At 40.8% G+C, this 27510-nt stretch overlaps 2 protein-coding genes across 3 annotated transcripts in view; one reads left to right on the top strand and one right to left on the bottom strand.

The window, feature by feature from the left end:
- The first annotated feature begins 1476 nt into the window (after positions 1 to 1476).
- Positions 1477 to 14580, top strand: svopl (SVOP-like). Of its 2 annotated transcripts, none has more exons than XM_028451633.1 (15): positions 1477 to 1907; positions 6903 to 7000; positions 7253 to 7351; positions 7457 to 7528; positions 7600 to 7724; positions 7805 to 7868; positions 8197 to 8322; positions 8398 to 8526; positions 8610 to 8683; positions 10688 to 10884; positions 10976 to 11087; positions 11162 to 11243; positions 13782 to 13871; positions 13944 to 14057; positions 14294 to 14580. In XM_028451633.1, exons 1-15 carry the CDS (start codon positions 1823 to 1825, stop codon positions 14300 to 14302), a joined length of 1476 nt encoding a protein of 491 aa, XP_028307434.1. In that variant the 5' UTR covers positions 1477 to 1822; the 3' UTR covers positions 14303 to 14580. The 2 variants fall into 2 exon arrangements, with proteins under 2 accessions (XP_028307434.1, XP_028307433.1); XM_028451632.1 differs by having other exon boundaries at positions 14291 to 14580.
- An 8877-nt stretch (positions 14581 to 23457) lies between these two features.
- Positions 23458 to 27510, bottom strand: part of LOC114466114 (UPF0606 protein KIAA1549) — a 41304-nt gene continuing 37251 nt past the window's right edge. Inside the window, exons 20-21 of the mRNA XM_028451594.1 lie at positions 27347 to 27501; positions 23458 to 25780 (exon numbers count right to left, since the gene is read on the bottom strand). Of these exons, the coding sequence (XP_028307395.1) occupies positions 25556 to 25780; positions 27347 to 27501 (380 nt within the window). The 3' untranslated portion in view covers positions 23458 to 25555. The remainder of the gene's footprint in view (positions 25781 to 27346; positions 27502 to 27510) is intronic.

The following is a 27510-nucleotide window of genomic DNA, read 5'->3' as shown; positions in this document are numbered from 1 at the left end:
TTTTTTTGTTTGTTTGTTTGTTTTTTGTGGCGATTATGTGAGTATGTTTAATGCTGGTTTTGTTAAGATGGAAGAATTTAATAAACAATTAAACTGATTTGATCTGTTTGTCTCAATGTTTCATTAATCACTAGATAGCAACAACAGCAACAATTCATTTGATGTTATATATTTTTTTTAAAAAAAGCTTTGATGTAGTTACTTTGTTCAATTTATAGTAGTTTAGCATGCTACAATTATCTGGAGGGTATAGCTTTAGTGTAGTGAAGATTCATTTATTGTGGAATAGCTTGTAGCAATACTCACTATATTTTCCAATTCGCTCTCCCAACACTGAGTAAAACAATAGAACATTTATTCCACTGGTGAATGAACTGATCTTTTTTTTTCATTCATACATTTGTGAATCATCATCATTAAAATCACCACACTTCACTGAATGTACAAAGTTAAACTACAAGGTCAAAAATCTGAAGTGCTGTTTTATGGGAGAGAATGGTAAATGGACTTGATTTTATATAGCGCTTTATCCCCACACTGAAGCAGTCTCAAAGCGCTTTACATATCAGCTCATTCACCCAATCACTCTCACATTCACACACCAGTGGGACAGGACTGCCATGCAAGGCGCTAGTCCAGGGGTCTGCAACCTGCGGCTCTGGAGCCACATGTGGCTCTTTGACTCTTTTGCAATGGCTCCTTGTAGCGTTTAAAAAAATATGGTATTGATGATTAATGACAATAACTTAAAGTAAAATGATGATAAAAGAATTGGTTACCATAAAAATTAATCACATTGTGCAATAACTTTGCCACATCCTACTTCACCTCCTGCAACATCTACAGACCATCAACTTTCCTGCACCTGTGGCTAACCTTACGTTTTAAATCCCTGGTAAGATAACTAAACCAACAATAACACTATTTTGGAAGAAAATAGAGATTTTAATTGTGTGGGAAAATATTTATTTAATTGCCAACATGTCGGCTTAATGAATGCATGCTTGATTTGTTGCAAGAAATTAGCTATTAGCATGTGTTGACCGACATGATCTCTCACGTCATCAAATTCAAGTTATTTTTTTGTAGCCCTTCAAATCCATTAACTCATACAAGTATTTGATATTATTTTAACTGTATAGAATAATAACACTGTACTGTCTTTATTGAGAATGGGTTTTTTTTTGGCTCCAGGAGGACTTTAATCCAGGCGAGATTAGGCAAAATGGCTCTTTTGAGAGTAAAGGTTGCAGACCCCTGCGCTAGTCGAACTTGATTCATAAATTGTAAAGTACTGTATACGTAGAAACGTGTACTGTAAATTCCAGCACAACTCTCACAATGCGAACACAAAACCCAGTGGTTTCTAAGTGTATCATCACACGTGCTGGGTAGTGGATCACGTTAAACCTGTTTATCCTGAACAGTTGACGTACGCGTCCACGGGGAGCTGTGACGTCAGCACTTCCTGAAACAACCCGGCAGGTGATCACAGAACACCGTGTTTGGCTCCTTCTTGTTTTGAAATCGGATTCATTCAGAAACATCGGATCATGGGATGGATTATATTAAGGGAAAGAGTTTGAGTTCGTGTGTCTTTTCATCACCGTGAAAAACTTTAAGCAAAACTACGTTTATTTCCAGCTTTTTTTTTTTTTTTAATTTTTTTTAGCTGTTTTAGTTTTAATGATAAAAGCTGATCAACTTGTGAAGCCCTGATGAGGGCCAGGGACTTGGATCATTTCAGATAACATCTGTCGATGCCTCCAGGACCACAAAGACCATCAATGTTCTGACAGATATTTGAAGGAAGTAGAGCATTATGAAGGCTCAGCTGGTGAGCCACATAGAGCTGCAGGAGGTGGAGCTGAAGGACAACCCTGAACATGTTCAGCAGGAGAACAATGGTGAGTCCTGGAGTTTCAACACTTAGCTAAAGTTAGAAAGATATTCACAGATACCTTTGTGGAAAATAAGTTAAGTTCCAATTGTGGTAGATGTGGTCTCCTCCTTTGTTTATACACGAGATGTTTACTGTGTGAAAGGGAACCATGGTAAGATTTATTCCCAATAATAAACGTGAGGGGTGAAAGTAACTTTTACTTTGAGTACTATTTAATTGAACTACTTTTTACTTGTACTTGAGTATTTTATGTATGATTTATTTGTACTTTTTTATTTTTATTTTGACCTTGTCTGCACATGCTGTCAAAGGTCAACACTACAAGAAGTGCAATCATTTTAACACAGCAATGCATGTTTTGTTATTGCAATTAAATAAATTAATTTATTTTATTGCATAATTGTGATCATCACCAACCCTCCCTAAGGAAGGGTAAGAAATACTTTATTTTAGGGAGGATATAAAAACAGAGAGCAGTGTTACACCTAGGTGAGGGGGAAGCGAACAGGGAGGAGAGACTCAAGGTAGGAAATGAAAGGGTGGGGAAGAGTTGATTATTTTAAAGTGAGAGTGAGATATAAAGTTGTAGTTGTGCATATTGTGCTTATTGTGTTATGTACTCAAGCCAGTCTGGTGACAAGTGTGAAGCTTCGCTGTAATGGTGGTGGCTGTGGACAGAGGGAAGGAGTGAGTGGTAATACCTAGAACAGGTATTTAGGATCAACATGTCTAAGGTTAAGCCCAGTATGAGTTTTATCCCACAGTCCAAGGCGTGCCAGTGTATCATAGACCAATGTATGTGCAAAAACCACTACTGCAAACCCAAGTGCTGCAAACCCACCAGAGCCGTGTCAGATGGGCAGCCAGCAGTTTTTTTTTTTTATTTTGTTGAGATTTTTTTCATATATATAACCAGTTCTGGAGGTTGTAAGGTAATTAGATCTAATGGAGTATTTTTCTTGATTGTTTCTGTTACTTGTAAGTACTGTAATAAGTGACTTTTATTTATATTGAATGTTTGGGTTAGATTGTTATATGTCCTGAGCTTGTCATTTTCTAAGAGGAGATGAGTGATTCCGCTCTCTTCCCATATGTTCAGATAGCGCGGTGTTTTCCTACTTTCAAATAAAGCCTTATTTATCCTTGAGTACAATTTTAATCAAGTAACAGTACTACTACTTACAGTAAGTAGGATATATCAGTACTCTTTACACCTCTGGTGATCAGTGTGAAGAAACTGATATATGGAACCTGTTTCACACAGGGACAGGATACTAACATGATAATGATGATAAAGATTTAGATAGTGGTGGTGGTGACAATGATGATGATGTTTACGATGAAGGGGATGAGGATAATTGTGATGATAAAGTAGGGCTGGGCGATATTGAACACAATAATTTTCCCAAAATGGCGATATACCATATACATTTAGATATTTTAACTCAATAAACTTTAACCAGAAAGACATTTTTGGGTTAAATTTGCTGATGCAAAATGCTACACAGGGACATTTATTAATGAACAGCTACATAATGCCACTTTTGGCTTATTCTCCTCTAAGGGACAGCACGTGTGAGTGAGTTTTGTAGTGTGGCTTGTTTAGGGGAAGGTCTGGGTGAGGACACATTCAGTAATCCATTTAACTGTGCTTTCCATGCTGTTCTTAGAAGTAATGAAATATTGATATAGGCAATATTGTAATTTTCTGTATCGTCAAAATGGAAAACTCGACATATCTTGAATATCGATATATCGCCCAGCCCTATGATGAAGGTGAATATGTGACGATAAAGATTAGGGTGATTATTTTGAGTTTCACAGAGTGAATGAGGAAGGTGATGATTATATCGCTAAAGGTGAAGATGTGAGGAAGGTGATGATGATAGTGTTGTTGTTGCTGATGATAAAGTTGATGAAAGTGTTGCTGATGCTAATGATGTAGGCCTGCACGAGAAGAGTGATGATAATGAAAGTGACTGTCATGAAGATTGTAAAGGTGGTTTATTTATTTATTAAGGACAATTTAATGATCAGAAACAGACTGTAAATGAGCCACAGTTAGCCCAAGGTGGTATATTTTCATATTGATCTACAGTATCTATGAACAGAATGGTGCATTGCTGGTTTTGTTATCGGTGCTGTTTTCAGTCATTTACAGCAGTGGTTTTCAAACTGTGTAGTTTGGGGGTCCAGAGAATAATAATAATAATAATAATAATAATAATAATAATAATAAATCCAGTATTCATGTTGTATCATTACAAAAGTGCATAATTATGCAATAAAATTCTGACCAATAAAACAACCGTACGTTACATGCACAGTGTATGGATGGTGGACATGATGCACTGCTGTGTCACTGTGAAATGTGATGGCTGTCTCAGTGACTCTAAGCATGGGTCCCTGGATCGAAACATTTTTAAACACCCCTGATCTACAGTATGAAGTCTTGCATTCCCATGAGCATATTGGGCACCCCTGATGAAAACTGTGTGGATTTTTTATTAAAGGATGTCATGATGATGGTGACCATATATTAGCTGTGTGGGGCTGGTTTCAGACTGGCATGGATTCTTTTTCTAATTGTGGCAGTTTAGCATTTTTCCCACTTAAAAAAGGAAAAGTCTCATTTATTTTATTGCTTGTTTTCAGGGGTGTGACGATACACCCAGCTCACGAGATAAGACGAGACATGATATTGGGTACACGAGAACGAGACGAGACGAGAGTTTAAGAAAACTACAGAGACAAAATTTATGACAGGACCCACAGACTTTCATTTAACCGATGGTTGCACACGCATTTTGAAATGTTTTATTAGAACTCTTTACATGCATGATGTAAGCATGAGCTTTTGAAACTTCTTCTTCCACAAATTGAAACAAAAAGTTTGAATAAAATGAACAAAATTATGCTTCTTTCTGTTTTTCAAGGGCAAACAATATTATGTGCAAAAGCAAATCAAAGTTCTACTCTGTCAATATAGAGTGCAAATAGTGCAAACAGAGTCTAAGTACAGACCCTCCCCAAAAAAATAGAATATCATGGAAAAGTTGTTTAATTTCCATAATTCCATTCAAAAAGTTAAACTTTCATAGATTATAGATTTAAGGCCCACAATTTAAAGAATTTCAAGTATTTATTTGGTTTGTTTTTTTTACATAATTTGGGCTTCCAGCTCATAAAACCCATGAAAACAGGATTTTAAAAAATTGGAATACAGTGAAGAAATCACTATTTACTTTTCAGTTTTTGCAGAAAAAAAAGAGGAGAAGAAGGACTGGACTGTTGGCCAGTGGTCCTCTTTTCTGATGAAAGTAAAGTGTGCCTTTTATTTGGGAATCAAGGTCCAAGGTTTTGGGGGAAGACGGGTGAAGAACAGAACAGAACCCAAGCAGCTTGAGGTCCATTGTGAAATATCCACAGTCAGTCATGATTTGGGGTGCAATGTTCTGTTCTGTTCCGTTTAATCTCGCAAGATATCGTTGTACGAGATCTCGTCACACCCCTACGTGTTCTAGTTTTTTATATTCATCTTGAAAAACTCATACAGAGTTCATAGTCAAAAACATTTTATTTTAATGAATAGGGGAAAAATAGGAGCTGTTCGTTCCCTGTATGACCGGAGTCAGAGTCTGGTCCGCATTGCCGGCAGTAAGTCGAAGTCGTTTCCGGTGAGGGTTGGACTCCGCCAGGGCTGCCCTTTGTCACCAATTCTGTTCATAACTTTTATGGACAGAATTTCTAGGCCCAGTCAGGGCGTTGAGGGGGTCCGGTTCGGGGGCCTCAGTATTGCATCACTGCTTTTTGCAGATGATGTGGTCCTGTTGGCTCCAACATACCGTGACCATCAACTCTCACTGGATCGGTTCGCAGCCGAGTGTGAAGCGGCCGGAATGAGAATCAGCACCTCCAAATCCGAGTCCATGGTTCTCGACCGGAAAAAGGTGGAGTGCCTTCTCCGGGTTGGAGATGAGGTTCTGCCCCAGGTGGAGGAGTTCAAGTACCTCGGGGTCTTGTTCACGAGTGAGGGAAGGATGGAGCGAGAGATCGACAGGCGGATTGGTGCGGCGTCTGCAGTGATGCGGAGTCTGCACCGGTCCGTCATTGTAAAAAGGGAGCTGAGCCAAAAAGCAAAGCTCTCGATTTACAGGTCGGTCTACGTTCCAACCCTCACCTATGGTCATGAACTTTGGGTCATGACCGAAAGAACAAGATTGCGGGTACAAGCGGCAAAATGAGTTTCCTCCATAGGGTGGCTGGGCTCTCCCTTAGAGATAGGGTGAGAAGTTCAGTCATTCGGGAGGGGCTCAAAGTAGAGTCGCTGCTCCTCCGCATCGAGAAGAGCCAGATGAGGTGGCTCGGGCACCTAATTAGGATGCCCCCTGAACGCCTCCCTAGTGAGGCGTTCAGGGCACGTCCCTCCGGAAGGAGGCCCCGGGGAAGACCCACTATGTCTCTCGGCTGGCCTGGGAACGTCTCGGGGTCCCCCCGGAAGAGCTGGAGGAAGTGGCCGGGGAGAGGGAAGTCTGGGCCTCCCTACTGAGGATGCTGCCCCCGCGACCCGGAAACGGCTAAGCGGGAGAAGATGGATGGATGGATGGATGGGGAAAAATAATAGATTAATTAAATATATATATATATATATATATATATTTTTTTTTTAAATATCTTATTGATCTCGTCAACCCGAAGCGTATTGTATCGTGAACTCAGTGAATCATTCCTCAGTGTTTTCTTATATTTCTTCGTCAGATAATGAGGACGGTGATTTGCTTGAAAACCATTTATTTTCTTGTTTGTTCACGATAATCCCTGTGATATCACTGTACTCAGCGACACATTCAATTACAGCCGGATTTGGACCTTTCTGTGTAAACCCCAAAACAAACATCCGCAACTTTTAATGGTGACCTTGGTGATGGTAAAGATGGTAATGTCGGGGATGATGAAGATAAAGTGATGATGTTGATGATAATGAAGGTGTTTTCTCCAGGAGGTGAAGATCAGGTGTTCACAGTGGAAGAGGCAGTGGAGAAAATTGGCTTTGGACGTTTTCACATCCTGTTGTTTTGCATCATGGGCAGCTGCAATGTACGTATACACACACACGTGCACACACATCTAAAGCTTTTCTATGACAATCGCACAAGATAATGCAGGTTAAACTGTACACTTGTGTACTGTATGCATTTGATTGTTATTCATAAATGTGTTTGAGTAGACTATATGTGTCTGACTGTCATCCTTATGTGCCTGTTGTGTCTCTCTTTGTTGTACATACTGTATCTGCTGTGTGTATTCCTGTGCCAATATCTCTTTGTGTGTGTGTGTTTGTGGGTTCAGATTGTGGAAGCCATGGAGATTATGCTCCTGGCTGTAGTTTCTCCTGAGATTCGTTGTGAATGGCGTCTCCAAGACTGGCAGGTTGCTCTGGTGTCCACGGTGAGCTTTGATTCTGAAGTTTGGACTTCCTGCTCAAGACAGGTACCAGGCTGCTGAGAATTACCTGTGTGTGTGCGTGTGCGTGTGTGTGTGTGCGCGCATCAGATGGTGTTTCTAGGCTTCATGCTGTGTGGTGTGTTGTCAGGATACATTGCCGACAGATACGGACGCTGGAAGGTCAGAACCAACAGGTGATGGATGACTTGAGTGCTTTCGTCTGATTGGCTCACCTGTACCTGTGCTCTTAGGTAGTGTTTGGTGGTTTTGTGTGGAGCGCCTACTTCTCTCTGCTCACGTCCTTCGCTCCAACCTATGGTTGGTTCATCTTTCTGCGCAGCATGGTTGGCTGCGGTGTCGCCGGAGTGTCTCAGGGGTCAGTAACAGATCCACACTCTGATTGGCTTTCATCGGATCACCTGATCTTTGAATGACCTATTGGCTGTTTGTCCTCAGGTTTGTGCTGAAGACGGAGTTCATCCCAGCTAATCAACGAGGTGTCCTGCTTCCTCTAGCCAGTGTGAGATAACATTCGTCATCATCCTCGCATGCAGTACTAGCTGTACTTGGGTTGCAAATTTAATCGAGCTAAAATGATTCTGAAAAGATGAAAAGTCTACACACACACACACACACACACACACACACACACACACACACACACACACACACACACACACACACACACACACACACAGATTAACAACAGACAGAGGTTCTCAGGAGCGTTGCATCATCTGCTTAGAGACTCATCTGGATAAGTCTTATTGCATTCAGTGACTTGTTTGCACACACCTCCCCTTCAGTCTCTATCTTAAATATCTGAGCATGCTCTCTGTCTGCTGTAGATCTTCTGGATGGTCGGCTCCATGCTCATCATTGTTCTTGGAATGTTAGTAGTTCCCACTTTAGGCTGGAGGTGGATGATCCGGATCTCCATCACACCTAGCGTCATCCTCATATTCCTCTTCAAAGTGAGTCCTCGTTTGTCTTGATCTGTCCTTACACGTCATCATCTGTTCTCATCTTTGTGGTGTCCTGGTTTTCAGTTTATTCCTGAGTCAGCCCGGTATAACGTGTCAGCTGGGAATGTGGATGCTGCAATGAAGACGCTGCAAAAGATCGCAGCTATGAATCGAACATCTCTTCCTCCTGGTCGGCTGGTGGAACCGACTGTGGTATATCTGACGTAGTTTGATCGCTTCTCCAGATTCAGAACCTGGGATTTCAATACCATAGTCCTGTTCCATGTTTGTTGTAGAATGAACGTGGCAGCTGGAGGATTCTGTTGGGAACGACCTTCAGGAGAACCTCCCTGCTGCTGTGGTATTCCTGGTACGAGCTTTATGTATGTTCAAACTTGTTTTTAGCCGAACCAAAGTGAGAGAATGTTTGAAGCTTTTACAAAGCTAGTCAGTAGCACTGAGGTCAAACCATCATTGGCAAGGAAATAAACGTTTCTGAGATGAAAATCAGCATTCTCACAGCTGAGGTAAAGAAAAATAAAGATGTTCTTTTTGGTATTGTGAAAACTGGAATCAAAGGAGTTCATTTTAAACGCTCTGTGAAAGAGAATAACAGAGGAAGAGAACAGCATTTCTGTATTGGAACAGACTCAGGCTGAGGTTTGAAACAAATTCTCAATAATGGCAAATGATGGCTTAAATGAAATGTTACAGTGCGTTTACTGAAAGAAAACCAAAAACGTGCAGATATTAGTAATAATGTAGACTTTTTAAAATTAATTTTACTTAGTTTTAATACTCTATTTCTGAAAGTGTGTCTGTTTATGTTTCAATGACAGCTGAGGTTTATTTTCAGACTCGGTCAGATTTTTCTGCGCTGCAGCACAAATCCACACACTCAGATTTGCGTACACGAGGTCAGACCAGACCTGAGAGCTGATCGTAGTGTACGATCACGTCAGAATTGATTAATACTGAAGCTTGCGTGAATATGGTCAAACGCGCGTCATACGCTCAGATCTGCACGTGTGAACGGTTGTTAAATGAGAGCCATTGTGTGACCGCTATTTAAATACATCAATTATAGCTCTGTTCAAAGTGAGACAAAGTTACAAATCGAGAGGTATGTGGTCACTGTGTCACTCTGTTACCTGTAGTTTTTGTGATTATCATGTCTTTGAAAAACACTTATGCATCGTCGAATTGAATCATTGTCTATATTCTATAATACCGTAAGTAGCTACTATTTCATAGATGAATAACATCAGTCAGATATTATTATTCATTAATTAATAAGTGCTTAAAAAATCAATAGCATAAATGTCACTACATTAAACTGTAAATCAAAACTAGTTCTAGCCTCCCTGTATTCATATTAAATTATTTTATCAACAAAAAGAATAGTAACAACAACACTGCAACAACACATCATCAGTAGGGTAAAGGTAACCTTTTTTTGATGGGTCAGACAAAGCTCAAGCCCTCCATTAGTTGGTGAACAATCCAACAGTGAATTTTGCGTCACGATGATGGGGAAATAAAAAAAATGAATAACTTGCTTTTAGTTTGAGAGTAGTAGTTATTTTAAGAAATTCTCAGCATGGAATTTTAGGGATCATGATAAATACCAACAATTGTAAGTTCCATTTTCGGCTCCTCCTTTTTGTTTTGTGGTATTGGCTTTAGGGCAGTGGTGGCCTGTTGGACATTGGTTCGAAACCACTGTGGGCCATCACTGTGCGATGTTGAGTGCGTCTCTTTTCTTTAACTGCTCCCCCTGCGCTACACTGTAGCAGGCCACTGCTTCTCGGGGATGGGTTGAATGCAGAGAACACATTTTGTGTGTTGTGTTTGTACAGTACATATATGACAATAAAGGTGATCACCTTTTTATCCTTCTCCCTTTTCCGTTAATTTTGCCACTTTTCTTCGTCACGCTCATAAGGTTTAGAGGTGTAATTAGGCCTCAAAAGTTTGGCCAAACAAGACCCGAGCCTGACAGAATACGGCCCAAACCTGAATGAAGCCGTTTTTTTTTTTAGCACAAATGCGTATTAAATGATGTTCTCTCTGCCAGGTCCTTTTCCAGATTTACCCATATTATTATTTAAATGCCACATTTTGTACACAATTTTCAAAACGTATGCTGAGGTTGGTAACTCATGAGCACTATACTTAAAGGCTTCTAACAGACCACTGAGGACACCACAGTTTGCAATACTGGACCACATACTTTTAAGTCCTAAACCAAATTCCCATTTTGGTTCAGAACTGGTTGGTTTGTCAGTCTAAACATCGTGATCCACTCAAAATTGGGTTCCAAAACCAGCATGGCCCCGTGCACGGCTCAAACCATTCTGTTGGACGTCCACAGGTTTGTGGCATCCTTCCTGTACTATGGATCAGTGCTGAGCAGCTCGGAGCTTCTGGAGAAGAACTTGCTGTGTGTGACCAACGCTGACCCTGAACACCACGTCCAGCACCGCCATGAGGATGGACTTTGTTACTGCATCCCATTTGGATTCAATGACTACACAACACTGCTCATCAGCTGCCTGGGCGAGGTGGCATGTGAGTTCTTCACTGAAGGTCCATGTTTCTTCTCCTCCATCTCTACCTTCTCCACATCTGGATTCAGCCCAGTCTGTCTTCTCTCTTCCAGTGATCCCATTAAACATTGGCCTGCTTAGCTTCTTTGGAAGGAAGATGACGCTGACCATCCTCCAGTTGCTGGCTGCTTGTTTTTTCATGCTGGTCAACATCTGCTCCACCATGTAAGACCTGGTCCAACCTTCTGATAATCGTTTCAGTCCTCAGCTGCCCCTCATCAGTTGATTCCTGTTTTCAGGTTGGGATTCACAGTGCTATTGTTCCTGCTGCGCTCACTGGTCTCCATGAACTTCAACGTAGTCTACATCTACACTGCAGAAGTAGGTTCTCAATCAGGGCTCTGTGGGATTCTGATTTATTAATTTATATCTGGGACCATGTATGTTAACAATATGTAAAACAAAAGTAACACACCAAAATGGATTATTATCAACCCATGTAAGAACGGATAGTTTAAAGGTTCAGTATATAAAGGCTTGAAAATAGAAAGTGAATCCATTTATATTAAAGTTATATGCCATGGTGAATCTGTAATCGATGGCAGGTTCTATTTAAAGAAGCCGCTTGCGCGCACTGATCCAGCATTGGTTACGTCTGATTTGATGAATCCGTGTCTGCTCATCCTGGCTTGGTCTTTGTGCATCCAATTAAGCCTGGACGCTCTTATTTTGGATTCATTAAACTCAGCTCAATCATTTATCTTCAATGTCTGAATCCTACTTTTGTGCAATTGGCCCCTGTTCTAGGCGGTTTGGGATTGTAGCTGTGAGGTTTTATTTTGGTTTTTTTTTTTGAGTCAGAGCAGTCACCTTGAAGTCTTTTTTACTTTGGATGGTGGTATATTTTCTTTTGCATTTTTATATCTTTGTGAATGCAGATTGTTTATTTGTTGTTCATGTTTTGGAACAAAATAACGAATAGAATCTAAGTGAAAAAAGAAATGGGAGTAAAAGTGAAACATTTCCAGAGATGTTTTTACAATAGAGATACCTTAAAGAACTTAAAGAATAACTAAACCCTTGCTTTCTGCTGACCTGTCACTAAGGAGGAAATTCAAAAAAATGCCTTGATTATGTCCGTCACTCGTGAAGCAGCAAAGACATGCCCAGTCAGGCAGCCCACAGCGCTGCACAGTGACAGCTGAGCTCCGCTCAACTACTACAATCACAGGGACACACAATCCCGACATGAAGCTCACCCACTTACACACAGCCCTACAGACATTATAGCACTCATGGGAAAACATCCCCTGCTCTACTCCAGCCATGAGCCCTGGAACACCACCTTACTCACACACACATGCACCAGGAAGACGCACTCACAGCTACAAAAAAGTACCGGTACTTGCATGTTCGCACACACACACAGACGGGAATACACACATGATGTGTCTGTTAATATACTCACAGCTTGATGAACACTCTGATTAGAGCAGAATCTGCTCTTTATAGAAGCACACAGTTAGAAACATCACTGCAGTGGAGTGCGGCTTCGCATGGAGTTCCGCATGGAGTGGTCAATCAATGCTCATTGTGATTGGAGGAAACCCTCCTCCAAGCTTTGACATGAGGGGAAGGGCCAACAATGACAGTTGGTGATGCATGATGGTCCAAATGACACCCTATAATCTGTCTCAGCCAATAGAAAAATTCAATTGTAATAGCCGACATTCTAAACTTAGAGGGCAGTAACTGACACTTAACAACATATTAAAATACTTTTACTAAAATGTTAAAAGTTGGACTAGGACCGAGCAAAAACACTACTTAAAGCTGCAGTTTGGGGAATACTCCCTCCGCTCCGTTTTAAAACAATAAAATGAAACTCAGCATCCCTTACCAGTATATTTTGTGAAAGCTTTTCGCAACTTTTTTCTCAATAGAGACTAGTCACAATGGTAGGGACGTTATCTTGTGTTAGTGGAGATTCTTCTGGTGTTTTAGAGACTCTGACATGAATGCTCTTATCACTGTAGTTACTGTCCCGAGCAGCGGCTGCAGCCGTAGGCTAGTCCCCGCCAAAGAGCTCCCACAGAGGGGGTTGTGATCCCTGCTGCTCTGGGCAGCAGCCGCATCCAGACTGTAAAATGAATTCACTTTGAATAAACTTCTCTTAGGTCTACACGCAATTTATCCCGTCTGTTTTCGCTCTCCCTCTGAAGCCAGTGTGTGTGTGGGGCGGACCCCGCACAGTCACAGAGGTCCGCGAGGAGGCAAAGTGAAAGCAGTTTGTTCCTTCTCAGTGTTTGTGACTTTATTCTGTTGCTTCTCCACCTCAGTCTACTTTTTTCCGCTTGATTTGTCGTGTAACTGTTGTGCCTTACACTGTTATGGAGACTTCTGCTGGAACGTTAACTACCGATGGTCCCTGAATGGGCCTGACTTCAGTCGAGCAGCCAATAGTAAAGCCCAAAACAGCTCATGGAGGACACGTGTTTGTAGAAAGATCTCTGATTGGATGACATCCAAATTCCAGGAGCGTGACTTACAAACTGCAGCTTTAATACCCAAATATATACATAAAGAATAAAATGGGTTTGGGGGTTTAGTTACTTTTTAAGTAGAATAACAAAGCATTTTCAATTTGTCAATCCTTCCCTGTGTTAGTGAGGGACAGGATTCCAAATTCGGTCATGCTTCCACATCATCAAACTCCGATGTCTGATTGAAGCTAGTGACCGTAGAAATATCTACTGGATGTTTTGATAGTGGGTGAAGCAACAGATAGATCAAGAGGAACCACTGGCATTGAGTGGGTTTTATTTTCCCATCCTCATACTTAAGGCTTGAGTCTTTGTTCCTCGTAGATTAGGGTTTAAAGCTTCCAGGTGTTTATAATTTATGTGTTCTGGGCCTTAGGTGTACCCAACAGTTGCTCGGTCACTTGGGATGGGTTTCTGCACATCCTTCAGTCGAATTGGAGGAATGATTGCTCCATTCATTGCTCAGGTGCGTTCACTGTCTGCTGCGATGTGGGCCGTTTGGGTTGTTGTAGCAGTGCATTGTTTCTGTGTACTTTAGGTGCTGATGTCTCAGTCAGTGATTCTGGCGCTCAGTCCGTTCGCAGTGGCTGCTGTGGCCTGTGCATTGGCAAATTTCTTTTTACCGATTGAGACCCGAGGACGAGCTCTGCTGGTGAGTAACATCTTCATCTTTATCTTCATATTCACCTTCATTTTCGTCTTCATCAACACCATCATCCCTAATCTTCACCTTCTATTCAGCTTCATTGTTCTTCTTCATCTTCTGCATCATTGCCTTCATCTTTTACCATCATCTTCCTCTCTATCTTCATCTTCAACTTCCTCTTCAACCTAAGCTTTACCTTTTATTAATTTTTGGGGGGGTGGCTTGTTTGGTGTTTGCAGCAGACCTCCTGATGCAGCTCCTCGTGTACCATGCTGGTTGTCACAAGGGTGACCACTGGAGACTGATGGCCACTGATCAATATGGGATGTACAGACTGCTGCTCTCTTGACCTGCTCGTGAAGCTCAGATGAAGCTAGGAATTCATTGGCTGTGTGGATGAAGCTGCATTCAAAGATCAAACCAACATTTAAGCCTTAGCATTGGGAGGACTTTACCACAGATTCAAGGATGCAGTTGACATGGTAACAGTGATTGAATGTCCTGTGAATAAAAAAAAACGAACAAACTGCCACGGTTTTGGTTTTGAAGTCTCTGAACTGATTTTGATTCACCAGTTTAAGTAGAACCAAATTGGAAAATAATGGAAGGGTCACTAAGTGTCTCTGAGGTCTGGTTAGGTCATTTCTGAGTGTGGTTATGATGGTCAAGTTTTGCTTTGTTTTACTTTCTTTCTTTTGTTTTTTTCTCTTTTCTCTTATGGGACATAGCTTCATTGTATAGTGTATGCAACATTGGTTTAAAGGTGCTGTCCGCAACTCTCAGATCGCTCTTTACCCCTCCCTCCCCACTGCTCTCTTGCCCTGCATCCAAACTTTCCAAAATCCCTCCCTCAGAGGCGCTAATAAGTTAACGTTTGTCCAACAGCAACATCACAGTAATATAATATGCTGTGTTAAGAGTGTATTACTGCAGCGCTTCTCTCTCTCAATGTGCACACACCTCAGCAGCAGCAGCAACAAGTTATTTACAGATTCTGAAATTGTGGTTTCTAAGCTTTCAAATTATGTCCCACACATAGAAATCAAAGAATATTTGAAGAAGTTACGACCATTTGAATGTTGGCAGTCTCCAAATTACTGTACATAACGGAGAATTCTGAAGGTTTACATTTTGGGCGGAAGTCCTTCTATCCACAGGGTTTGTGCGTCAACTGCCCTTGAATACTTGCTAACTTCAGCCACTAGAGTGTCAGCCACGCACTATTAGGGGAGAGTAAAGGCCCCTTGGAAGAGCTCTTCTTCTCTGCTTCATTGCCTACTATGAAACCACAGAGTTGAGACTGTCGCTCCCTGCGGCTGGCCAGCATCCCTGCTTGCCTCAAGTACTCTATCATTGTGTTTCCATCTTCCAAATAAGCCGTAACCTGCCTAGAATTATTATCACCATCATCATCGGTTGCTCTGACCCCAATAATCATGAAGTGTTTTGAGAGGCTCCTCCTGAAACACATCAAGCACACCATTGTTGATGCTCTGGACAACCTTCAGTTTGCCGACAGGGGGAACTGTCTACTGAGGATACAATTTTTCTCACACTCCTAGTAGCCCTATCCCATCTGGAGCATTCAAACTCTTTCACATACAGTAGATGCTCGGCTTTTAACACCATCATCCCGGACAAGCTGGTTGTGAAGTTCCGAAACTTGGTCCTGCCCCCCTCTCTGTGTTCCTTAATCAACAATGTCCAGAGCTTAATTTGGGCCGGATCTTGCCGGAGCAGGATCGAGCACCTCCCAGATTTTGACCGGCACTCTTTTGATTGGATCCAGAACCTCATTAAAAAAATAAATGAATGAATTCCAACCTCTTTTTCACTTTTAGGTGTTCAACTAATTTTGAAGTATTATATTTGAGCAGCTGTGTCTTTTTTTTAGTTGAAATCACTGGAAATTTCACTGTAAACACAAAATTGAATGTAGACACACAGAAGAGAGAGGAAAGTCAACCCATGCCCCCATGCTGCGAGGGTGATTTTGCGCAAAAATAGTTTCTGTCAGCGCTGAATTCTATAGAAAATGGCTAAAAATAGTTTTTTAAGCCAATAGGTGAAGCTAAGCCTGCGATAAAGGTTGCTTATGTGGAAATCACGGAGGAGAGCAGCAGCACAGTAGCAGTTAGCTTAGCAACTAGCAGCACCTGTCCTGCGTCTATCCAGTGGACATGAGGAGAACTCTTGGCTTGTGAAAGACAAGGCAGGCCTTGGCTGTTAGTTTAAAAAGTTGCCACGATACAAGTTCTCCATTGCTGTTTTTTTTGGCTATTTTGACAGATAAAAGGTAATCACACATTTTATTTTCATTTTCTGCCATGTTGCTCATTCATTAGATGAGTTTTGGCAATATGTTATGGGTGTAAAAGTTTGTAAATATTTTGTATTTGTGGGTTTTTGTGTTCTGAAAGTTTTGTGACCTTTGTGGCTAAATTAGCGGTGATTGTGAGCTGTCCTTGTAGCTCAGATCTTACATTCAGCAGTCAGATCAAATCTATCACAAAAACAGCCTTCTACCACCTAAAGAACTCTCCAGAGTATAAGGTTTAATGAACAGCTACAGCCAGAGGTGTCGCAACAGGGGAGGCAACACAGGCAATTGCCTCGACCCCGAGCTGAAGGGGCCCCCGAGGGATGGCTGACAGTCAATTTCAATGACAAAATAATAAAACTGCTTTGAGACGCTGCAGCGACAACACATCAAAAATCCCCTGCATGGGGCCCTTTCTGAGTAGTCACTGGCTAGTTGCTAGTAGGGGGCCCCAACAGAAAGCAGATATCAGTGACACAACTGGAACCCCCCCAGACACATTACAGTGTTATGTCAGGAACCTCCCTAATGGGGCCCCACTACTACCAGTCCCTGCATCAACGTGCTGATGTTATCAAACACACACAGATAAAATCAATCAATCAATCAATCAATCTTTTATTTGTATAGCGCCAAATCATAACCAATGGTATCTCAAGACACTTTACAGTAGAGCAGTCTTAAGGACGGCCTCTTCATTTCATGGATACACACATATGCATATATACGTATATACACATACATATGTATCCCACACCCAACATGAATTCATCATGGCGGCAAGGAAAACCTTCTGTTAAGCAGCAGGAACCTTGTGTGGATCCCATTCCTATGATGAACAGCCATCCACGTTATGCTGTGTTGGGTGTGTGCAGAGGAAAGGGTGGAGACAGAGTTGTTGAGACTCTGTAACTCCACACTAAGGATCCCACGGACCTGCAAGACAAAAGCCAGAAGGAGTACAGGAGCAAATACACAAGGGAAGAAGCAGACATAGAGGGAGTGTTAGAGAGAGGAATGGGACCCTCTCTGGTCCCTCTCTAACCTAAATGACCTCTCTCTTAACGCCCTCTCCAACCTCTCTCCAACCGAGCATGCCAGACCCCCCCAGCAGTCTATGCCTATTGCATCTTAACTATGAGCTATGAGCTGGTTCCTAACTAAAAGCTTTATCAAAGAGGAATGTTTTGAGCCTAACCTTAAAGGTAGAGAGGGTGTCTGCCCCCTGAACCGTGGTTGGTAGATGGTTCCAGAGAAGTGGGGCCTGATAACTGAAAGCTCTTCCTCCTATACTACTTTTAGAGACAAATGGAACAATGAGTAGGCCAGCATTTTGAGAGCGTAGTGTTCTGGGGGATTGTATGGCACTACAAGCTCCTTGAGATAGACTGGTGCTGAATGAAGTGGACATGTCCCTCAGGGCTCATGAAAAGAAGAAAAAAACAAGAAGAGGATGAAAATAAAAAACGTGACTTATTTAGTTTAAAATATATCATTGTAGCTATCTGATTTAATATGACAACACAAATATTTGTCTTAAACAATTGCTTCTTATACTATTTTCTTTCTTGCAATATCAACCTCATTTCATGAGGGGGTCTTGAAGCAGAAGAGTAGGACATGATGGTACCTTCATGCAGCAGCAGCATTCCATCACCACCTCCTCACCACACGACACCACATCACCAGAACAGAAGGTACTCAAATAATAGCAAATCAAATAATATCAGATGATCCTGTGCTGTGGCCAAAAGCTATCAATGACAATGCTCGGTGTGAAATTGTGAGAAAAGAACCACTCCAAATAACAGACATGGACTTCCCCAAAGTTCAGAAAACTCACCTCAGGAGATTCACCAAAGAAAATTACAAAATGACAATGAGAAATGGTTAGAAAATCCAATGTTCATGGTTAGTGTACTCTTACTTTCCACTTCAATTCCTTGTTTTTTTGCTTGATTGCAATTTTATCAACTTAAAATTTTGCACATTTCAGTTGTGTTTGTTTTTCTGTTATTTACTGTATATATTGTGTGTAAAGTTTGCATTTAGTTTAGACAGCTACGTTATTTATTTTACATGTTAATTAGGGGAAAGGGAGCAGGGATGAGAGACTCAAGGAAGGAAATAGAAAGGGTGGGGAAGAATAGATTATTTTACAGTGAGGGTGAGATGTGAAATTGTAGAACATATTTTGCTTATTCTGTTCTGTAATCAAGCCAGTATAGTGACAAGTGTGAAGCTTAGCTATAATGGTGGTGGCTGTGGACAGGGGGAATGAGTGAGTGGTAGTACCTAAAGCAGGTATTTGGGATTAACATGTCTAAAGTTAATCCAAGTACAAGTTTTATCCAAAATCCCAAGCCGTGCCAGCGCATCGTAGACCAGTATACTGTATGTGCAAAAACCGCTACCGCAAACCCAGGAATTGCCCCGGGCCCGCAGATACAGCCAGGCCAGCAGAAAGAGCAGGGGCCAGGGAGCCCCAGACCACCCCCCACGGCCGAGCAACCCCCCAGATGCCCCCAAGATCTCAGCGCATCCCACCACCGACCCCAACCCCCAAGCCCAAGGCCCCCCACCAGCATCCCCCTCCACCCACCCGCAACCAACCCTCCGAGGGGAGGGCCTAGAGAGCCCCCCGCCCGAGACCCCAGCAGAGGAGCCAAGGCCCACGCCCAACAGACAGCCAGAGCCGCTCCAAATGGGCAGCTGGCAGGCGCCCGCCGGTGGGCTTACAGCCAGCAGGGACCGGACCCCAGGCCAGAAAGACCCGGAACGGAAGCAGCACCAAGAGCAGCGCCCCCAGGGATGACAACCACAGTTGCTGAGGGCACCAAGGGGATGCTGCAAGTCGCCCCTCCGGCTCCCCAGAGCCCGCCAGATCTCCTTTCCTTGATGCCGCCCGCAGGATGACTCTTTGAGCATGTCATTTACTGTATTTAGACTCGAGCATATGACATACTGTATAATGCAAGTTCATACCCACCTGAGACTATATGATGTTATATATATATTATATATTCATGAAATAATGACAAGAAAACTTGAAATTAAGAATTTATTAACACCATGCCAGTCAAAAAAACATTTTCTTGTTCTTTTACTGGGTTTTAAACAGAGCAAATTTGGAGTACTGCTTGTGTCACTTCTTTCAACTGATGCGCTATCTAATGTCTTGAGATCAGTGCGCAGAGTCCACAGACACCAGGTCAGAGGTTCACCTGAGAGGTCAAAGTTAACCTGTACAAGCGTGGCAGCAAGTTGGACCGAAGTTTGAGACAATGTGAGGAATGTCTGGAGAAATTGAGACCCCAAAACCAGGACCACATAGACTTTTTATTAAGTAGACCTTGTTTTAGGTTCACCCTGCTTAGTGCTTTCTGAGGTTTGTTCTTAAAAAACCAGATGACATATGTCTAAGATCAATTTGTCCCAATCACTGCAACCAAGCCTTACAGAACAAGATCTCTATCAGTCCTCTAGGAAAGTTCTCTTGGTTCTCCTGTGGTCAGTGGACTTAAAAAGATAGTCACAAAACAAAGTCCAGTCCTTGATCATCATAAAACTGTTTTTTCTGATGTTGCTCCCAAAGCAGAGCCAGTGAGGGTTTGATGACTCTGGTTATGTGTAGCTGGGATTAGGACTTTCCTCTGGATTTGGTATCCGAGTGTGGATCCGTCTGCAGGATATGACTAATAACGGATCTAGAAGAATAAAACTCCAGAAAACCCAATACGACACATTAAGATATCTGTGAGGAGGTGAGTCTTGAACCAGTTCATGCGGTTCCTCTTCAGGCCTACAGGTTTCACCCATGCCCGAGTCACTGAATTAGCACCGTGTGACTCTGTGGGTGGGACTCTGATAGGTCCATTCAGAGATCTTGCAGCCAGCAAAGGATTTTAGTGGCCCATAAATGGACTTTTGGCAGGTCTTTGAGTCCATTCAGTATCACAGATAAAACATTCATATAATATTTTTCTTATTAAACAGCAAACCCACGTCATCTCCACACTGGAACGCTACAAACCTGATGGAAATAATCTAAGAACATGGTTCAGATGGCATTTTTACTAGACTCTGAACTTAAATTGCAGAAACTGGTTACTTTTAAACTAGAACAATGTTTTGCAGCATGCTGAACACTAACAGCAACAGCACAAGGAGCCAAAGCTTCAAATCAAGCCCGAAATGCAGTAGACAAGCAGACTGACGAGTGATGTGGAAACTAACTGAGCTAGGCCAGCTCAGGACACAACAACTACTCCTCAGATGATAGCCTGGTCCTCAGAAGTTTACTTAAACTAGCAGTGCTCAACTGATATGGCTTTAGGACCCATTGCCATTCTTTTTGTTTGTAAAATAAAATATATATATATATATATATATATATATATATATATATATATTTTTTTTAATCTAATGTATTTAATTATTAGATTGTGCTTTTAATTTGAGACAATGCAACATAGCCCTGGTACATGATAACCAACATGCATTAGAGGTGGTACTGGAAATAAAAAAAGGACTTTTAGGAATACAAAAATATGCAGCAGTTGATATCGAAAAGCAAATAAATTAATAAATAATAGATAATAAAAGTACATAAAATAAAGTTTTCATTTCACAGCCTTATATAGTGACCATTTACAGACAATTAGCAAATGAATACCACCTATTATTAGTAGTGAGAGGAAATGACACCCTACTCAACAATAAATGTTTTTCAAAAAATCTCTTTCCTTTTTTGCTCAGGTAAAAGCGCTTGCGATCCATTTTTGGATTTGGACCATCTTGTTAAGAACCTCTGACCTAAATTTAAAAGGAGCTTCTCTGGGTATAAAAACTGTTTGATGAACATTTGATGGATTGGCGCCCTGTCCGGGGTGTAACCCTGCCTAGCACCCTTTGGGAACTGGAGATGGGCACCAGTAGACCCACGCAACCCTCAACAGGACGTTGAATGAATTAAGGAATGAGAACATTTGATTGTTATTGATGTTTCAACATCTCTGTTTTAAATACTAAGGAAATCTAAAAGTTATAAACAGTTCTCTGTGACAGTATCATAAAATAATAAACTTCATTGCAATCTTAATAGTGTTAGAACTCTTCTTTGCTTTACATTTTTTTTTTTTTTCAAATGGGCTTCCATATTTCTAAATTTCATGGATTGGTGCGGAACTTTCTTACTTCACGTTAGAACGTACTGTATGTAAGTAATCGTGAGCAAGCACCAATGAGGAGGTTCCGCAAATGCTTCCGTCAAATCACTGACAAGATGTCAGGAAAACAGGAAACAAATCTGAAGCTGTGTTTGTTTAAAACAGAGATTCTCAACTTATTGATTTAAAAACCAAAATGGGTTGCATGCAATTGCCTGGGAAAAAAAATCCTATACTTTATTTTGAAAAGGAAAACCTATTCATCTGCATTTTAATATAGGCTACATTTTAATGCATTGTTTCCAAATAATGACATTTTTCATGATTCACCGGCTGGTGGTGTAAACTTTTAATCTGCTTTTTCTAGCTGTACTTTTGTTTGGTCCAAATAATAACAAATGACTGTCACAATTAATTTAATGAATGTAGACAACAAAATCAGCATCTTTTGAGTCACCGAATCTGCTTTTTGATTTGCTGCAATTAATGAATTTTGCTGACTTTTGGTCAAAGCTTTTTCCTAAGGGCACCCGAGTCTTAAAGCCAGACCAGTTGACAATTTAAAAGGGAGTTGTCTGCAGGGAGCACTGATGCACATTTAAGTCCTTTTCCCCTCTGAACCCTAATAATTTAGAATGATGAAAAGCTTCAAACTTAAGTGATATGTTAGCCATATATATATATGGCTAATATATATATATATATATATTTATATTACGTTCATACATCCATACATACATACATAAATATATGTTTATATTTATATTCTTCATCTGCCACCAATATATCAACAATTAAAGCACTTAGCTACATTAAGAAACATCTCCATAAAGAAACAAACAACAAAAGAAGAACCATAGAACAGTAGTTTGGTCTTTTTTCTCAAAAAAAGTATACCTCCATATATGAGCATTAAAAAATCTTTAACATTTCTATACTGCGATAAAAGCTCTGACATGTGCTCTTTGACTTTTCTACACTGTTCCGACTCTTAATATATATTTTCGTAATCACACACAACGATGATGATCACTGATCACCTGATCACTGTGACTGATGGAAAGGCAACAGGTGAGAATGAAAAGTAGATGTTAGCACCACAGAAGTTCAATGGAGGATCCCACATCAGAACTTCAGTAGAGACAGTTGGATGCCCAACATCCAGAGAAAATGATTGGCTGGGATGTTTTGTTCAAACATCAAGAGAATGTTTTTCTTTAAGGGATTGAAAAGGTCAAACCACTCCAGATCGGGTGAACCAATGCCAAGTGAAAAGGAACTCAAGGATTATTAACCATCAAACCAACCATGCAGTCATCACATCAGCTACAAATGACGTGGACCCGAGGTTCTCAATTGGTGGGTTGGGATCTAAAAGTTTTGTTTTCATTGAGAATATATGTAACTAAAAACAGCATTTTTGGTTTAATTTTATTCTTGGATTCCAGTATTTACCTACTGAAAATAATTTATTTCTCTTTCTTTCACGATTCACTTTGTTTGTTTGGAGTTTCTCGTATGAAAATAAATAGATCGACTTCTCACGTACTGTTTTCAGCAAAATCTACTGATTTGGATTCCATCACTATGTCAGTGATTAACACTGATATTAATGATAAATGGATCATAACTGACTGCACCATATTTTTTTTTACTTAAGTAGAATATTTCCCTTGATTAGCATCATGGCTCATTATCAAGGACCGTCGATATGGAGCAACCACCTAATCCAGAAACAATAGCTGTGTTTCCATTAAAGACACCTGAATTTCAAAAAAACACTCAAATATCGATAAAAGGTTTTTACGCTTTCATGAGGAGGTATTTCAGACGTTTTGATATTGAAATTTGTCGCAAAAGCGCTATGGAAACAATTTTTCCGCAAATACACGTCACGGGACGTGAGGTACCTGGTCACATGACCACTGCTGGTCATATGACGCGATACGTGTAGACAGAAGAGGAGACCAGGACATTTCTTAGCATTATGCTTAAAAAATGATGACTGCCACATTAGATGTGAAACAACACAGGAATACAGGGTGTTATAATGAAGTTTGGACCGTCCGCCTTCCTCGTGGGGTGGGATTTAACAGGAGTTGTGTGGCTCCTGTACAAAACAGCCTTCAATGGAAACACGTTCAAAGCGCAATTATACTTTGTCGACATTTAGAAATATCGCTTTTATTTTGCAAAAATCTGTAATGGAAACCCAGCTAGCCTTGAGGAACAATTAGGTACAAGTATGTAGGCCAACTTTTTGCACCGAAAGGACTGAACAGTTAATCCAAAATAGGGGAAACTTTTAAGTGGGTCATTGTAGGAGCCATAATATTGAATTTTGACCACGTGTTGATATGTCTGCACTAGAGATGGGCGAGATTATCGGCACACTGATATTATTGGACAATATTTACCATAAAATGTAATATTGATTGACATCTGTATTGGCTGTTCCAAAGATATTGAAAAAAAACAAACAATGCTCTGCTCTTCCTCCTACTTTGTGTTACTGAATGAACTTTGTTTATGGTGCTACAGTGCTATCTAGTGATGGAAAAAGAATATTGTTTGGTACCAGAACATACTTCCTCGACGTGGTCATACCTTCTAAAAATGGCTTGTTAAACTCCATTCTGCGCTCTAAAGTAATGTCTGTAAGCGTTTTGTGTCGGTAGTCAGTGTCTATTATGTGTTTCAGCCATTTTATGCGGTAATATAGATCTTTGTTCTCCGTTTTGTACATGTTTAGGAGGTAACTCACATGCTAAACGCTAAGCTAACACTGGCTAGCTATGTTGATCCACCTGCACTTCATGTACAAACTATATGTGTGGGATATGTTTGTGGCACAATATAAAAAAGGTTACTTTATTCTGTATTGTTACAGTTTCACAGTAAACATCATCAAAGACTCCTTGCTCTTACAACTATTAAACTGCTTTGATGATTAGTCTGGACGACTACTGAGGCTGAGACGGCAGTTTGAGACTACATGTAAAAATTAAATATGGCACTTTTTCCATCACTTGCTGAATAAGTATCCTTATTTTGTATAGACGATGTTTATTTGTGGAATACAACACATTAAAAATATGCTTAATCTGTTTTTTTAATGGAGAGATATATAATGTAACCTCAAATTAGGTTGGTGGTAGGGGTCTGTGTATATATCAATATCGGGTAATATCGGAAATTTAGCGTTGGACTTATCAGATCTCGGCATAAAAAGCAAATGTCGAACATCTCTAGTTTGCACTTAATTTGTTGGTGTGAGTAGTGTATACAATATAGTGTACTTTATGTTAGCAAGCTTACTGGATTCACAGTAAGTATAGGTGAGTTTGTGTTTTTTGGAACGGACACGTATTGGATGGTCTTGATCAATGGCTCCTTAAATTGGCAAACATAGATTATGCGTCAGCCTTTCTCTGTGTGCATTATCAACCTAGCGTCCATTCTTGGCCCGTGTTAGGTTAGAATTTGTTTTATAAAGTTTGCCAGTTATTTTCAATTCTAACTCCAGAACTGTAAGTCAGTATGACTTACTCTGGACATGCAAGAAGTGAACTAAATATCAAGGGCAAGTCAACTTCTGAGTTCTGAATTCTGAACATCCAACCTGGGTGATGTGTCAGGATGAAGTTCTGCAGGGAATGATTTCCTTCATGGACAAAATATGGCACTGTGGAAAGATGATCTGCTAGACTGTCAGGATTCAGGAGTTATTCCAGAACTGCTCCAAAAGTTAAAACCTTAACATGTTAAAGAACGATGAGCGTCTGGTCAAGGAAGCACTTAATTTCAACAGGAGCAGGGATGAAGGACAAACCCTGTAAAATACCGTGATGGTGGTGCAGATAGTTCTTGTTTTTAGCCTTGGTTCATTATCCATGGTGGTTTTGGATCCAGGTGACACATATCAGCTCCATAGACTGGACAGTTTGGATCAGTTCTTGGCTTTAGAGCTGAAAGCCGATATTTTTCAGGCTCACGGCAGTTTGAGTCCTGACAGTTTAAGGGTAACTTGTCACTGCAATCTGTTTCTGAGCCAGATGTCGCAGCTCCTCTCTGATGGCTTTGATCAGGGAGGCTGAGGTGTGAACGGAGGGAGAGGCATCGTCCGGTGGATACTCGGGTGTTGGCGAGGTCAGCAGGAGGGGGGGTGCAGTCATGTCCTGCAACGAAGAGCTAGGCATTTGGAAAATGGAAGAAGATGAGAACTCCGGGAATGACAACACCTGTGGAAGATACAGCAAGTGTCACAAAAAAGTGCACCGCTAGAGCATACTTCTCAGGCATCCATAAGTCCCCATGCAATACCACAATGCCTATTTCTCTCAGCTTATCAGATGCTTTCTCTAAATTAGCAATATGGTGAAGCTCCTATTCTAGAAATACTAATCTTGCCTGCTGTTTGAAAATGTGGTCCACTTTAGACATCACTTTGGCCTACAACCTCTTTCTGTTCTAGTCCTTCTGCTGCTCCTTCTTTCCTGGACTTTGTTCATCTGGGCCAGCTTGAGCATGAAAACCATGAGACCTAAATATAGAAGCTATCTTTGTATCTTTTCAACAGTTAATACAAAAAATCACATCTGTAGATACCTCAGAGGCTGAAATGATTAAATGACCCTATTGTAACGCACCTCGTTTTTATTATTATTTTTCATATAGAGGACATTATTGAGGGCCTAAACACTTTCAAAAAGTCATGAAACTTTGTCCGCATATTAGGATTGGCGAAAAATTTGATATTTTGGGGGAATTGCACATGTGAATGGCAAAATGATTCAATGCCACCCCCTTGTATTAGCTCGCAGCTTGGACTGATGACATCATCACTGTGGAACTTCTACAAAATTCTGTAGAATTCTGACATATGTCTGAATTCTTCAGTGTACTGAAGAACTATTACTTCAGTACACTGAGGATTTCCCTGATCTGGGTAAGTACTGTACTGTATTTCTTTCTAGCACATTACCACAACAGGTTCTCACCAGGAATTTTTCACAGCAGAAGGGGATCGCTTGGCACGTGAGCGATCGCAAAGCTTATGGTAGTAATTAAGAGTTTGACAAAAAATGTAGTTATGGTTTAATGCAACCGTTATTCATAGTCATAGTGCCACCTATTGGTAAAAGGAAATCAGAGGCATTATGTGTGCACAGAACATTGCAGGAATGTTTGTGATATAATCCTTGAAAATAGTCAGCTACGTCTCAACACTTTAACATTTCTGCCACACCCCGACATGCAACACATCTCAATGTGCGCATGTCCTGACATGTGTGTGATTGCAAGGGCCCGTTCAACGCTGCTTTAATTATTATTATTATTATTATTATTATCATTATTATTATTATTAATATTATTAATAATGATAATAATAATATATCGCTATTTCTCTATGACTGAGATTTTGCTGCTTTTATTTTTCGTAATTTCTGTCTAAATGTTGCACTTTAATCATGTACAGTACCTTGAGTTTCCTTGTGTATGAAATGTGCAATACAAATACCTTGTTTTGTCAAAAAAAAAAAAAAAACGCTGAACAACAATGATGTTGAGGACAAATCAGGATTCCAGATGCACCATCATTAATTTCATCTAACAGGATAAAATAATTCACTCCAGTAAAATAAAGCAAAATAAAGTGCTGCTGCCTTTTGTTAGACGACACTGTGCTACTGTAAATAAATAAAGCTTTTTTAAATTAAAGTCACTGAATTTTTTTTATTTTTACCTGAAACGCTAGTTGAGAATGTTTGTGCTACAGATTGCTTGTTTATCACACCAACACTCACACTCTCTCTGCTAGCTCCTGGTCTGGATAGGTCCTGGTCTGAGTGCTGCTGATTCCAGCTGGACCCAGTTGGACCTGACATGCTCCGACCCACCCCTGGGTAGACTGCAATCTGACTGGCCAGTCCAACCTGAGTTAGGTGATGGAGCTGAGCACCTGGAGTGT

The sequence above is a fragment of the Gouania willdenowi genome, chromosome 6 (genome assembly GCF_900634775.1).
Source record: "Gouania willdenowi chromosome 6, fGouWil2.1, whole genome shotgun sequence".
Lineage (NCBI taxonomy): Eukaryota > Metazoa > Chordata > Actinopteri > Blenniiformes > Gobiesocidae > Gouania > Gouania willdenowi.
This window is presented reverse-complemented; position numbering and strand designations above follow the sequence as displayed.